The sequence below is a fragment of the Muscardinus avellanarius genome, assembly GCF_963383645.1.
Source record: "Muscardinus avellanarius genome assembly, chromosome: 14".
NCBI classification, from domain to species: domain Eukaryota; kingdom Metazoa; phylum Chordata; class Mammalia; order Rodentia; family Gliridae; genus Muscardinus; species Muscardinus avellanarius.
Genome location: NC_137800.1, coordinates 5,629,136 through 5,643,329, shown reverse-complemented (window position 1 = coordinate 5,643,329; position 14,194 = coordinate 5,629,136). Strand labels below are relative to the sequence as shown.

General features: G+C 41.6%; 1 protein-coding gene across 1 annotated transcript; it reads left to right on the top strand.

The window, feature by feature from the left end:
- Nucleotides 1-9,536: 9,536 nt before the first annotated feature.
- Nucleotides 9,537-11,986, top strand: DEFB134 (defensin beta 134; the record flags this gene model as incomplete). The annotated part of the gene is made up of 2 exons (XM_080710187.1): nt 9,537-9,585; nt 11,835-11,986. 2 exons carry the CDS (start codon nt 9,537-9,539, stop codon nt 11,984-11,986), a joined length of 201 nt encoding a protein of 66 aa, XP_080566313.1.
- Between the last annotated feature and the right edge of the window lie 2,208 nt (nt 11,987-14,194).

Sequence of the window (14,194 nt, the reverse complement as noted above, 5' to 3'; positions counted from 1 at the left end):
GTACTGAGTTTCAGAGACATTAAGCATCTGCTTCTGTGCACTGAGGTGACTGAATTGGAGTGTTCCTGGGATGGAGAGGACAGCTCGATATGCGTTTCTCTCACCTGGATCCACGGTCTGACTTCTATAGGAAGAGACTGAGAGCAGAAGCTAAGGAACTGACTTCATGCATGACAGCTTCAAGCTGAGGCCATTGTTCCTTGGCTGACTTTAGCTTGAGCCCTGCCCCTGCCTGTTTTCAAAAGGTCCATGTCCTCCAGTTCCCTCCATTTCCCTGAAAATGATGTAATTGTGTTTTTCTTTATGGCTGAGTAAAATTCCATTGTGTACGTATCCCACAGTTTTGTAATCCATTAATCTTTTGATGGACATCTTGGCTGGTTCCATAGTTTGGCTATGGTGAATCGTGCAGCTATGAACATAGATATACATGCATTAGTTTGGTAGTTTGGTTTCTTTTTTTGGGGGGGGGGTAGATACTCAGAAGTGGTATTGAAGGGAACTGGAGGACATTATGCTAAATGTCACAAAAAATAAGAAATCAGATGCTTTCCCTAATATGCAAAAGAAATGGGTAGCAGGAGGAACTCTAGATGAAGAAGGAGACCCTATAGAGGAGCAAATAAGGCGACCTAACTGAGGAGATGGGAGGGGGAAGAGAGAAACTCTAGAGCACAGGATGTACTTAACAAACATATCAAAGTCAATCACTAAGCCAAGCATGGGAAGGAGGGAGGGGATGGGATGGGGATCGGGTAGGGGCTAGTTGGGTGATGTGTGCATGGATGTCTCCACCATATTCTATCCCATTAAGCTGTATGACTATAATGTACCAATAAAAAATAAAAAAGGTCAATGTAAATGTCACTTCCTAGGAAGGCTTTCTGTATCTCTTAGTTAAAACCAACCTTTATCTTTTATGACACCTATAAAATTTGTTTGGTATTAAGGCTATTTTTGCATCTTTCTGTCTCATCCATTCTCTTATTTATACATTTTAAGTGTATCGAGTGATTTTTTTTTTCACGAATAATCTGTTTTTATCAGCAGAAATAATAGACCACTACATTTTAAGGAAATTAAAGTTAAGACTATGTTTTGTTTACATTTTTACCTCTTTATTTTACCTCATTTTATTATACTGCCCAAAGTGATTTCTCATAAGTTGCAAGCAGGCCGCATTTCAGTATTTACTGATCTATTAGAGTGTTTGAGATCAGCATGCATTAGAAAGAAGTATAGAAGTTCAGGGGTCAGGAAGCAGAAGAGACAGGGCACGTCAGGGTGCATGGAGAAGCCTCATTCAGAAGAGGTTAAAGGATGGTTGAGAAAAACTGGACATAGAGGTCTCTTAGGAGGGGAGCCTTGGTTGTGTTGAGCAAAGAGAGATCAGTTCAAATGACCCCAAGTCTCAAGAGCAAATCAAGACGTTACTGCTTTTGGTGTTATGAATTTCCATCCCTACATGAGAACTGAAAAAAAAAAAGTCGGAAATAATCTAAGAGAAGGAGATGTGAGCCATCTAGAAGACATAGAAAATAGTTGTAAATGATTAACTTTGGTTTATTTAGGCTACAAAGACTTTGCTTTCTCAAATGTGTTTAGAGGTTGCCTCTGAGATTTTTCTCTCCTTTTACAGCAATCACCTTGGCATACGCTGAAGGTGGGTTGAAGATTACAAAATAGGAAAGAGATCTCAAAGTAAAGACAAGTGCAAACCCCTTGGCAAAGCTATTAGGGAAATGTACTGGATGCTCTTCTGGTGGGAGGTGGGCAGGGCCAGTGTGCTCCCATTGCTTTATTTCAGAGCTCAGGAAAAAATTACTGTGACTTACTTCACCTGGTCATTTTCTAGACTACGGGAATTTATTTTAAACTTTTGCAAATGTTGCACTTTCTTCTCGAAAGACACCCCAAACAGTTTGCCAACATGATCTCTCTAAGGATTTCCCTCTTACCTGGAAAAATTTGAGCAAGAAGAATGAGGCCAGAAAAAATTACAAAAAAGACTTTCATGGCTCCAGGCACTGGTGGAGAGATGATGAAGGGGATTCAGTACCTGGGGTCCAGCTCTTTCATCAAGGGAAGGTGATGCTCTGAGATGGCTGTAAGTCAACTACGTTTTGCTATGTCCATTAAGAACAGGCTATTTTCCATGCTCCATTGAATGGTGTGTGGGATCACAGGTCAGATTTTACGTAAGTCAAATTTATGGGAGTTTAAGGCAGAAAAAGAACCCTGCATTCCTGTCTGGAATGTTCTATTCTGTCTCTGCCTAGACCTCTCCCATTTTTTCTTCCAGCCCCCTTTCAAGTACACCATTTTCATAATTCTATAAACACCACCCTTTTGCTTATTACTTTAGCATTTTACATAAAAATTTATTTTAGCTTTTTTTTTTTTTGGTGGTACTGGGGGTGGAACCTAGAGGCTTTCTACCTCCGAGCTATACTCCCAGACCTATTTTATATTTTATTTGGAAACAGGGTCTCAATAAGTTGCTGAGAGCCTCACTAAGTAGCTGAGGTTAGCTTTGAATAAAAATTTATTTTATAACATTAACACATATTAATTGTGCAAATTAATGGAATCCACGGTGATATCCCATACGTGCACAGACCTAGTGATGATCACGTCTATCTCTCCTATCTCTATCCTCTCTCCTCACCTTTCTGTCCTCCTTTCTCAACCGTCTTTTGATGCTTTATCATTCCTCTTACATTAAGATCATCTTTTAATTTTGCTTTAGTTCCCATATAAGAGAGAAAACATACAATACTTATCTTTCTTGTCTGGCATATTTTAATTAATGTGACACCCTCCAATTTCACCCACTTCCCTGCAAACTGTAGAATTTCATTATTCTTTCTGACTAATACCTCATTGAAGATATGTGTATTTTTTTCTTGTTCATTCATCCATTGATGGACACCTAGGCTGAGTCCTTATCGCCACTGTTGTGAATTGTGATGCGGTCAACATGAGTGTGGCACTATCTCTTTTTTATTCTTTGTTTCCTTCGGATGTATACTTATACAGGACTTAAAAAATTCATTATAACTTAATTTAGTTAACTGTACTCCCTAGGTCCCCACAGAACCCAGAGAAGCCGACCCAAGGAGACGATCTCCATCCACTTGACACCTGGAAATGAACTTTCAAGTAACAAGAAGTTAGTGTGGGTTAAGCCTTTCTTTTTTTCTAGGAAGAATGGAGTATCTCAGGGTAGAGGGGACCTTGGACAAACAAGACCTAAAAAAGAGCCAAGTGCAGAAGGTGAGAGACAGTAAGAGGAAGCGCGAGGGTTTTTTTGGGGGCGGCGAGCACCTGCGGGGTGGCCTCTGCAGCTGCAAGCCTCTGACCTGGATGCTGCAGGAGGCCACCAGAGAGACAGGAGCAGGAGAAAGCCACTGCCCTCCACATGGAGTGCCTCTGAGGCACACACTCGAGTCTCCCCGAAAGAAGCTTCAGCAAGGGTCAAGACCACTTCGATTTTCTTTTTTTCCTTTTATTTTTTTAAAAAATCAAGCAGTGTAGTGGTGGGTATGGTGGCACACGCCTGTCATCCCAGTACTTGTGAGGCTGAGACAGGAGGATTGAAGGTTTGAGGCCAGCCTCAGGAATTTAGTGAGACCCTGCTTCAAAACAAAAAATAAAAAAGGGCCGGGGGACATACACACACACACTACACTGTAAGGACTAGGATCCATGAATAACAATATGTTATCATATTGAAAAATGAAGTGGAGGTAATTTATTATATTCTATAGGATGATAATTCATGAACACAGAGGCCTATGCCACTTCTGTTTATCTGCTAATTCTGTGTGAATTAGTGCATAAGAGAACATGACGGTAATGTGGACACCATTTCCTGGCTCCCAGCTCTGAGTAAACAACCTCCCTCAATCTCAGATCTCCAAACACATATAAAGTCAATAAAACCTACCTAACAACACAATCTTGAGTCGTGAGGAACGTACAGAAAAGTAATTCGTAAGCGATAAGGTTCTCTACAAACACATAGCAGTGTCTGGTTAAGCGTGCAGCTGTTATGTATTTCACTCATGTCTTGCTTTTTTTTTTTTTTTTAAAGACCATCTTTGCAACTAGGCAAAGAAACAAAAACGAGGAAAGAAAGAAATGAGAAAGATCCTGAAAGTCACGCACTGGACTCGGTTAAGCTTCCTGGTTTCTCCTGACCTTCCTTGTCTATTCCTCCAGTCCTGTTCCGAAGGCTGAAAGAGCGCGGGTCCGGCACATCAGACCCTCCGTCGGCAGCAGACCAAGTTCAGTTTGCAGTCTCCATCAACCTTCTCGTTCTTCAGGCACTTGGGCCTGCATTTGCCCCGGCCGAGCCTGCAGTTCTCACACACAGCAAAGTCACCTGTCCCAAGAAAGAGCTGCTCAGAGGCATTTCTGGTGATGTGTGAGACAGGGAACATGTTGAGGCCACCGAAAAGGAAGGAGTGGGTACATGTGACCGCAAAGGGCATTGTCAAAAACTAGCCCATTTTTTTTTTTTTAAAAGCTCATCTGTTCTTCGCAGTCTAGAGTTGGGAGAGTTATAAGGAAGAGGTAAGCCAGGCGTGGTGGCGCACGCTTGTAATCCCAGCGCTTGGGAGGCTGAGACGGGAGGATCGCACAGGTTCAAAGCCAGCCTCAGCTACTTAGGCTCTCAGCAACTTAGTGAGACCCTGTTTCCAGATAAAATATTAAAAAAAATAAGGAAGAGGTAACCACAATCCCTGCTCAGTAAGTGTTTATAGTTTTGCATTGGTCAAAAGTAAGTCTGTATCTCAGAATCGTAAAAATGCCCTCCTGAAACTCAAAAATTTGTGAGGTGAAAATAGAATGAAGATCTTGTAGTTTGGGAAAGATTCATGAAACGAGAGTTGAGAGACGCTGGATTACTGTGTGGGGCTAGTAATGACCAGATGTTCTCAGTAACTGCTCACCTAGGCTTCCCCATCTATCCAGTGGACGTTCTTGAAATACCTTTCTGCATTTTTTAATGTGGTTAGGGTCAGATGAAATATTTTATGTGAGTTTATTTGGGTTGTGATGGAACCTGCCTCGTAGAATGATTTTGAAAGCTAAAAAATCCACATAGAGTTCTAACAGAGTGTCTCACACGTAGTTAGCCCTCAGTTGGGAGCACCCTGAATGCTCCCCACTCTGAAGGGCTGTCTATACTCTTTCCAGATTTGTTTATAGCTACTCAGAAACACCTCTTTTAATTCTGTGTACAAAGTTCTGCTTTCCTGTATAAGATAAGAAAGCAATAAAAGTCTGTGGGCTGCTCATTATAGATGCTCTTCTGTGAAGACGAAGGGTTTCTGCTGACTAATCCCCAAGGCATGTGAGACAAGAGGCATGTGTTTGGGACGGACCTTGTTAGGTTTAGAGTGAAAGAGATGGGCAGGCATGTTCTCAAGGCGTTGCTAATCGGCTGGTATGAGATTCAACCAACGATGATTCTGGGAATTGGAGGAAGAGAAGATAGAGTTCTGAATTCTAGACTCAAGGATCTTTCCCAAATCACAAGTCAGACGATTCTATTTTCAGGACTGTAGCTCTACATTGGTTCTGTAAGTCAGAGGTAGATATGAGGGCCAGTGTTCCTAAGAGAAAAGGGAAAATTTTACATACAAAGGATTTAACTTACCTCCTGCAAGTGGCTGGGAATAATCAAGCCCTGCTTGGCACCCTAAATGTAAAATAAAATAAATTTTAGAAGTAAATGTTACTGCAGGAAGGAGCATTGTATAAAACGGTATTCCCACTCATCACACGCCATCTCAGGGACTGCAGATGAACAGTCTCCATCTGTTTTGTATTCATTATGGCCAGCACTCCTGGTAACCAGCACTACAAATTACAAAAAAAAAAAAAAAGAAAAAATGAAAGAAAGAAAAGAAAAGAAGCAATAGCACCGTACAAGCTGCTTCTTAGAAAATGTTATTGCCAGTCCAAAAAATTCCCGTGAGAAGCACTGCGGAAGTTGAGCTCTACTTTCACTCGCGGGGTGGCACGTGGAAGAATCATCAAGCTGTAGGCTCTGTCCCATCAAGATCCCATCTATTTTCATTTACCTGGTGTCAGCTGAGACAAAATGAAGAACAAAAGAAAGATGAAGTGAAACATCCTCCTGCTTAGGGCCATGTTTGAAGGGAGACTCTTGGGAACAGAAGTTCAGGGTTTCGTTGAGAAGACAAGAGGCTCATTTATATTTGAAAGTAAGGGGTATGCTCCTAGTCAGTGAAGTGAATCCACAAAGAAAGCACAATTATATGCTTCATTTGCCAAGATCAAGGGCTGATATCATAGATAATAACCTGGCACCCATAAAGCCTTATATTTGGGGGAGTCCGATAGTCCGACCATTATAATAATAGTTAAGCACTTGGCTAGCATTTGGAGGAGCCGGGGTCACGTACAGTTCACATAGTAATGCAGGAACAAGGAGCTAGTTATTGCCTTTATCTTGTCCAGATTTAGTGTTCTTGGGGAAAATTAAGAAGCAATGCATGCATTCTGCTTGCCTCTCCAGGCTGTCCTGAGGATCCAGTAAGATTTTGCTGCAAAAGTGCTTTGAAGATATGGAATGCTGACAGAGGCCTGGCAGGACCCTGGAAGTGCTCAGCAAATGTGTATACATGCTTCCTCCACTTTCAGTTTTGTTGCCCATAAATATTTCAGGAGAAAGAGAGAGAGAGAGAGAGAGAGAGAGAGAGAGAGAGAGAGAGAGAGAGAGAAAGGGAAGAGAGAAGATATATCATCTCTCAAGGTCCCCTAATATTAAATGTCATGTAACCATGGTACATTTGTCAAAGTCAAGAAACTAATACTTGTACCAGTAATGTAGAATCAAGTTTATTGGACTTAATGACGTGATTCTACTGGGGTCTGTGCTCTGGGAGAAGGAAAGGACAGAGCAGAAGTGTCCTCGTCCCATCAGCTGGTCCAGGTGGACGTGTTCTCCTCACAAAGCACCGAATGACAGCGAGGCCGACGCGGTCACTCGGCCAGGGTGGGTCTGTAAGCTTTCTGCGCTGTAAAGTTACCGCTGTTCTCTCTCCTCATTCTACTCTTAGGAAGCAAGCCATTTTCATTTCAGGTGAGAAGAACCCAGCTCCGCCTCCTGAAAGGAAGAGTTCACCACTTCCAATTCCTCGGTGAAAGCTGCTCCTTTTCTTACGCACCTGTCTTTATTCAGGCATCCATTGATATTGGTATGGCATGAAGAAAAACCTGATGGTCCCCACAGAGATCACACATCTAAATCTAAATTGTATTCTTAGTAACACAACCCCGGTGTTGTTTCTCAAAGTTTAGTATTTTAACGGATGCTTCTAAGGCATTCTAATTTGTAGCAGCAGCGGTAATGAGTGATAAGAATTGCTTATTTGCCTCATTTTATGTTTCCTTTAAAAAAAGTGCTTTTTATTCTCTATCTTATAAAGATGAATAGTTAGCCGGGTGTGGTGGCACACGATTGTTATCCCAGTTGGGAGACTGAAACAGGAGGATCACAGGTTAGCAGCCGGCCTCAGCTACTTAAGGCCCTCAACACCTTAGTGAAAAGTTGTTCCAAAATAAAGAATAAAGAATAAAAAACAGGTCTGAGGATGTAGCTCAGAGGTAGAAATGCCCCTGGGTTCAATCTCTAGTACTATACATACTAAAATGGCACTATTTCTGTTTAGAATTAGTAAGGCTATTTAAATTTCTACACATATTTTAACAATTAATATACTATACATACACACACACTAAACCTTAGACAAATATCCAAAAGGCTCAAATCTATCTGGCCCTTAATGAGATGATACTACATTTTAAAAACAAATAATGAGCTGGGCGTGGTGGTGCACACTTGTAATCCCAGCTTCCGGGAGGCGGAGACTAGAGGATCGTGGTTCGCAGACAGCCTCAGCTACTTAGTGAGGACCTCTGCAACTTAGTGAGACCCTGTCTCAAAATAAAGAATAAAAAATAGGGCAGAGGGTGTAGCTCAGAGGTCAAATGCCCTTGGGTTTCATCCCTAGACCTGCAACAAAACAAAACAAGACAAAACAAAACAAAAAAAACAAATAATGGGCTAGACGTGGTGGCGCACGCTTATAATCCTAGTACTTGGGAGGCTGAGACAGGAGGATCATACAGGTTTTAAGCCAGCCTCAGCTACTTAGGCTCTCAGCAACTTAGTGAGACCCTGTTTCCAAATAAAAATGAATCTGGGAGTATAGTCTGGAGGTAGAAAGTCCCTGGGTTCCAACCCAGTACCACAAAAAAAAAAAAAAAAAAAAAAAGAAAAAAAGAATAAAAACAAATAATGAAGCCTATGCCTAGATCAAGCATTTTGCTGAGTGCACATAGCTCACAAAGATTGAATCTGGTGTTCAGACTCCATCTGAACATACTGCACTAGATATTGTGGTGTGTGTGTGTGTGTGTGTGTGTGTGTGTGTGTGTGTTACTGGGAATTGAACCCAGGGGCATTTTACCTCCGGACTACAATCCCAGTCCTGTTTTATTTTTATTTTGAAACCGGGACTTGCTAGGTTGAAGAGCATTCCACTGAGTCCCGAGGCTGTCCTTAGAACCTTTGATCCTCCTGTTTCAGCCTCCCAAGTACTGGGATTACAGGCGTGCACCTCCATGCCTGACCTGCACCAGCTATTAACTGGAACCTGTAATGCTATAGAATGACCTCATTCTGTACTTAAGCACAGAAGAAAAATTAAAGAACATAGTCAGGATTAGAAGCCCACCTTCCAGACTCCAGATCTTACTAATTTTTTTTTAATGTGGCGCAGTTTTTAATTGGTGCATTGTAGTCCTACATCACTCATTTAGCCCTTCCCCAATTTCTCCCCCGTTTTCTCCCCCTCCCTCCTTCTCATGTTTGCCTTGGAGACTTTGACACATTTGTGAATGTACATCATGCACCTTAGGGAATTTCCCTCCTTCCCCTCCATCCCCTCCAGTTAGGTCACCTTATTTGCTCATCAATGGTTTTTCCTTCATCATCTAGAGTTCCTACCATTTTTCTCCCTAGGTTCTGCATATTAGGAACAGCATCTGATTTTTTACTTTTTGTGACTGACTAATCTCACTTAAAACTATGGGATATGTACACCATGGAATTTTACCCAGCCATAAAGAAAAACAAAATTATGTCATTTAAAGGGAAATAGATGGGACTGAGAACATGGTGCTAAGTGAGATTAGTTTTCTTTTCTGCCGCATACATCTATGCTCAGCCACCCATGTCAGCCCTACTATGTTCTCCCTTCATCCCCATTTTCCTTCTTGAGAACTTTCCAGAATTAGAAAAAAAAAAAAAGATGAACCGTAACCTGGACGGCCCACACTGATGTCCGTGGGCTCTGGGTAGCAGAGCACAGAAACGCTCTCATTCCTGTCAAGCCTCATTGATCAAGATACTATTCAGTCTGGAGAGATGTATAAATGTGGGTGTTTGCAGCCCTCTTCTCGTGGACATTGTGCTGACTGAGACTCTTCAAGTCATGAAGATAATCCTCTTTCTCTTTGCTGTTCTCTTCCTCCTGGCCCCAGGTAAAATGAGCATCTTTATAGGGAAGGTGGTCAGAGGACGTGGCTCAGAGGAGGGCTACCCTGTGAGCACCCAGGCATGGTCATCCCTCAGACGCAGGGCACCATGGGCCGGTGGCCCAGGGGCTGGGCATTGACTGCAGAAGGCAAGTCCCCCAGTGCATCTTCTATGGATCCTTTGTGTTTTCTGTCACCGCACAGGACAGGTTACCACTGTTTGAATAAATTAAGGGATGTCAGAGAAGATGCCGTTGGTTCAGTCTCATACCCACTAACAAAAGCGAAAAATGGGCAAAAGTTAAAGGTCTGCGAACCTCTAAAATATGGTTGTGATATAGAAAAAATAGATAAGGAAGGGAGATGGAAAAAGAAAAAAATGGAAAGGGGAAAGGACGGGAGCTATGTCACTTAATTAATCAATTAATTATTTTTCTTGTGGTATTGGGAATTGAACCTAGGGGCATTCTACCTCTGAGCTATTTCACCACCCCCAGCCATTTATTTATTTATTTATTTATTTATTTATTTATTCATTCATTCATTCATTTATTCATTTATGGTACTGGGGATAGAATCCAGGGGCATTCTAGCTCTGAGCTAGATCTCCAGCCCTATTATTTATTTATTTATTTATTTATTTGGTGGTACTGGGGTTCCTGGAAGCCCTTCTACCTCCGGGCTACACTCCCAGACCTATTTTTTTACACTTTATTTGGAAACAGGATCTCCTAAGCCAGTGCGTGCGGCTGGCTTCGAACCTGTGCGATCCTCCTGTCTCCGCCTCCCAAGCGCGGGATTACAAGCGTGCGCCACCACACCCGGCGTTCCAGCCCTATTTTTTATTCTTCATTTTGATACAGGGTCTCACTGAGTTGTGGAGGGCCTAAGTAGCTGAGTCTGTTCACCAGTTTGGAGCCTCCTGTCTCAGGCTCCCAAATGCTGGGATTATAAGCATGTGCCACCATGCTTGGCTTATTTATTTATTTTTATTTCAAACAGAATCTCACTAAATTGTTGAAGGCCTGGCCAAGTTGCTGAGGCTAGCCACAAACCTGCAAGGCTCCTGTCTCAGCCTTCCAAGTATGGGGATTACAGGCTTTGGCCACCATGTCTGGAGGAACTGTTTTTATGTTCCTCATGGCATGAGGGGAAAGTAGCATCCTGTGGATTGCTGTCTGTTAACTACATACTATAAAGCTGGCTACTTATGATAAAGCCTCACATAATTAACATGCATTCAGCTCTCCAAAGCCAGTGTCCTTAAGAAAAGCTCTGTTCTATTTCTAATTTAATGGTATTCAGAGCAATTTTTCTTTGGTTTGGAAGGTCCATTACATATATTGTATAAACACAAGAAGTGAGATTCAGATGGCCTTCTCAAAATCCCACAGGTAAGCAGGAGTGAGCCAGGGTTGGAGCTCAGCTCTGTCTTGCCAAAGTGAGAGATGTTTGCGACATCCTTTTCACATGAAGGTCCAGAGGTTCCAGTTGCATCTCCCCAAAATAAAGGCACAAAGCAAGCCAGGTTCCTGGGACCTGAAGAAAGGGCTCCTCAGAAGCTACAGTGAGTCCAGCCAAATCTGTGCCAGATGACGGTGATACATCATCCCATGTGTCTCGCCCAGAATTTGCATACTGATTGTTCATGTCTCTGGTCTGTTTTGGGACAAGCCTGTGTAGCAGATTTTGTGTTGAGATACAGGCATCCAGACCTCCAGGGAACAACTGCACCCCTCTGATGTACATACTGGGGGGCTGGCCAGAGCTATGCTTTTCTGATAGCTGGTACTTACGTAATTAGTCCATACAAGATTTCACAATAAAAAATGATCGACTATATCTAAGTGGCTCTAACCTATTAACTCACCATAAGCACATATGCGCGCGCCCTCTCTCTCTCTCTCTCTCTCGCTCTCTCGCTCTCTCTCGCTCTCTCTCTGCTTGAATGTCTGTGATGGTCCTAGAAGCCTGGTGGGCACAGATGCGCTTTTTCCCCCCCCCCAGAGACTGCCTGGGTCACCACTGCGAGTTGGATTTTGCACTTTTAGGAAAGTGAGGTTTTGTACTTCTGGGCCGAGATAATCCTGCAGTATTATGAGGACATTGAAAATATTTCCCCTGCCAGCTCATCCACTGACAGGCTAAGACACGATGCCACTTGTAAGGAACTATCTGCTGATATCATGTGACTGTACCTGGTAACTAGACACGTCTAAAAAAATCTGATCTGGGTGGCTCTTTCCCTTGTATAGCCAAGAATACATTTTTTGATGACAGATGCTACAAGCTTAACGGGAAATGCACGAACTCTTGTAATAAGAATGAAGAGCTTGTTGCGCTCTGCCAGAAGTCTCTGAAATGCTGTCTGACCCTCCAGCCATGCAGGACAGGGCTCGACGACTAAATCTGAAGAGTCACACTTCCCACGGATCACCTGGCTCCTTGTTGTTACTCTGGCCTCTGCAGTAAGCTGATATTTCAGTCAAAATAAATGATCTTTTTCACCCGTTTGTCAAGTGCCTCACATAGAAGGGAAAACATGACGAGTCAATTTCATTTTTATAGGCCCTGCTGCTACTAATTTGATCTCTGTTTTACCATCTTTCCAGGAAGGTCTCATAAGTAGAATCATGCAGAATAGGGACTTTGGAGATTGGCTTTTTATTTTCATTCAGCACAATTCTCTGGAGATTCATCCAGGTTATTGCCTTTATTAATCTGTTTTTAAATTGCTGAATACTGCTCCAGAATATAGACGCAACATCATTTGTCTACACAGTCACCCCTCAAAGGCCAAATGGATTGTTTCCAGTTTTCTGCTATTGCACGTAAAGCTGCTATTAGCAGCTGCGTGTATAGTTGTTTTGGGTGAATATGAATTTTTACTACTCGGACAAAAATGTCCAGGATTGAAATCACTGGGTTATATGGTAGTCGAAGGTTTACTTTTTTGAAAAATGCCAAGCTCTTCCCCAGAGTGGCGGCACCATTTTTTATTCTTGTTGCACAAGTAAGGCTGATCGACTTTGTTCATCTTCCAGCCAGCGTCTGGTGCTATCACTGCTACAAGTAAAAGGGATTCTATTTATTATTATTACAAGCCAACATTTTTATTCTAGCCATCTTGATAAGAGTATATTGAAAGGTCATTGTGATTTTAATTTATACTTACCTAAAACTCTATCTTTTACATCTACTTTTCAAGTATTTATTTTTCATCTTATATTCTCTTCAGGGAAATGTGTATTTCTCATCCATTTTCCTTCCTTGCTCCCTTCCTTTTTTCCTTCCTTCCTTTGTAATGGATGGACGTACTCAGGATTGAACCCAGGGAGAGTTGTACCTATGAACTACACTTCAGTCCTATTTTGCTTTTTTTTTTAGTGAAATTTAGAATAATAGTAATAAAATAAAAAAAATGAAGCACAGAGGAAAAGACTGAAAAATAAACTGAACATCTGTGTTTAGGGAAAAGAGGCAATTAGCACACAACAGCGTCACATACATTGAATCAGAGCCTCAGAGGGACAAGACAGGGAGGCTGGTGAAGTCACATTCAAGGACATTATGAAGAATGGTGGCAGAAGGTTTACGAAAATTATAAAATCATCCATCCTGGAAGGGAATCTTAAGGAGAATCAAATCTTAAATAGGACAATAAGGAAAAAACCTACTATAGTATGTAATAAATAAAAGGAAGAGAAACAATAATGAAGTTAATAGGAGAAGAGAGAAATAAAAGAAACACTGCATACAAAAAACGGATTATAATGACAACACAGTCTGGGGTGGGATGGGAAGGGAGTCACATCAAGTGCCCTGTGCATGCGTGTTTGTATCAATTTGAACCTCCCTATGATGTATGATTACAATTCACCAATAAAAGCGTATTAAAAAACTATTCTATATGAGCTACCCAATCCAGAAGATGATGGAAAGTCCAGCGTCATTAAAAAAGAAATAAAAATCAAAGCAAAATGCTTGGCAAAATGAAACTATCTTACAAAACTGAAAGTAAAATAAGATTGTTTTGAGGCCCATGCAAGGTGTGAGACAATAGAAATAAGCTCTTGAACATTTTAGAGAGTTTTTTTTTTTTGAAAAACTAAAATGCTACTGTATTTGTTTGGGTTCTTCAAAGAAACAAAACTAAAAGGAAAATCGCACACATGCATACATATATGTATGTGGAGTGGGACATCCACATACATATAGAAAGAGAGCTATAAAGATAGATTTTAAGTAATTGGCTCAAAATTATGGGAATTAATCAGTCTGAAATTTATAGGAAATGATAGCAGGCTCAAAATCTGGAGTTCAGCAGGGCATAGTGGTGCACGCTTGTAAACCCAGTGCTTGGGAGGCCGAGACAGGAAAATCAGTTTCTTGGCCAACCTCAGCTACTTAGTGAGACCCTCCACCACTTAGTGAGACCCTGTTTCAAAATAAAAAATAAAAATAAGACTGGTGGTGTAGTTCAGAAGTAGAATGCCCCTGGGTCCAATCCCCAGTGCCACAAAAAATAATCTAGAGTTAATGGGTCAATTTTGATTTCATAATTAATCTGAATTTCATACTCAGGATCCCAGTTGGTGAATTTTTTTTGAAAGAA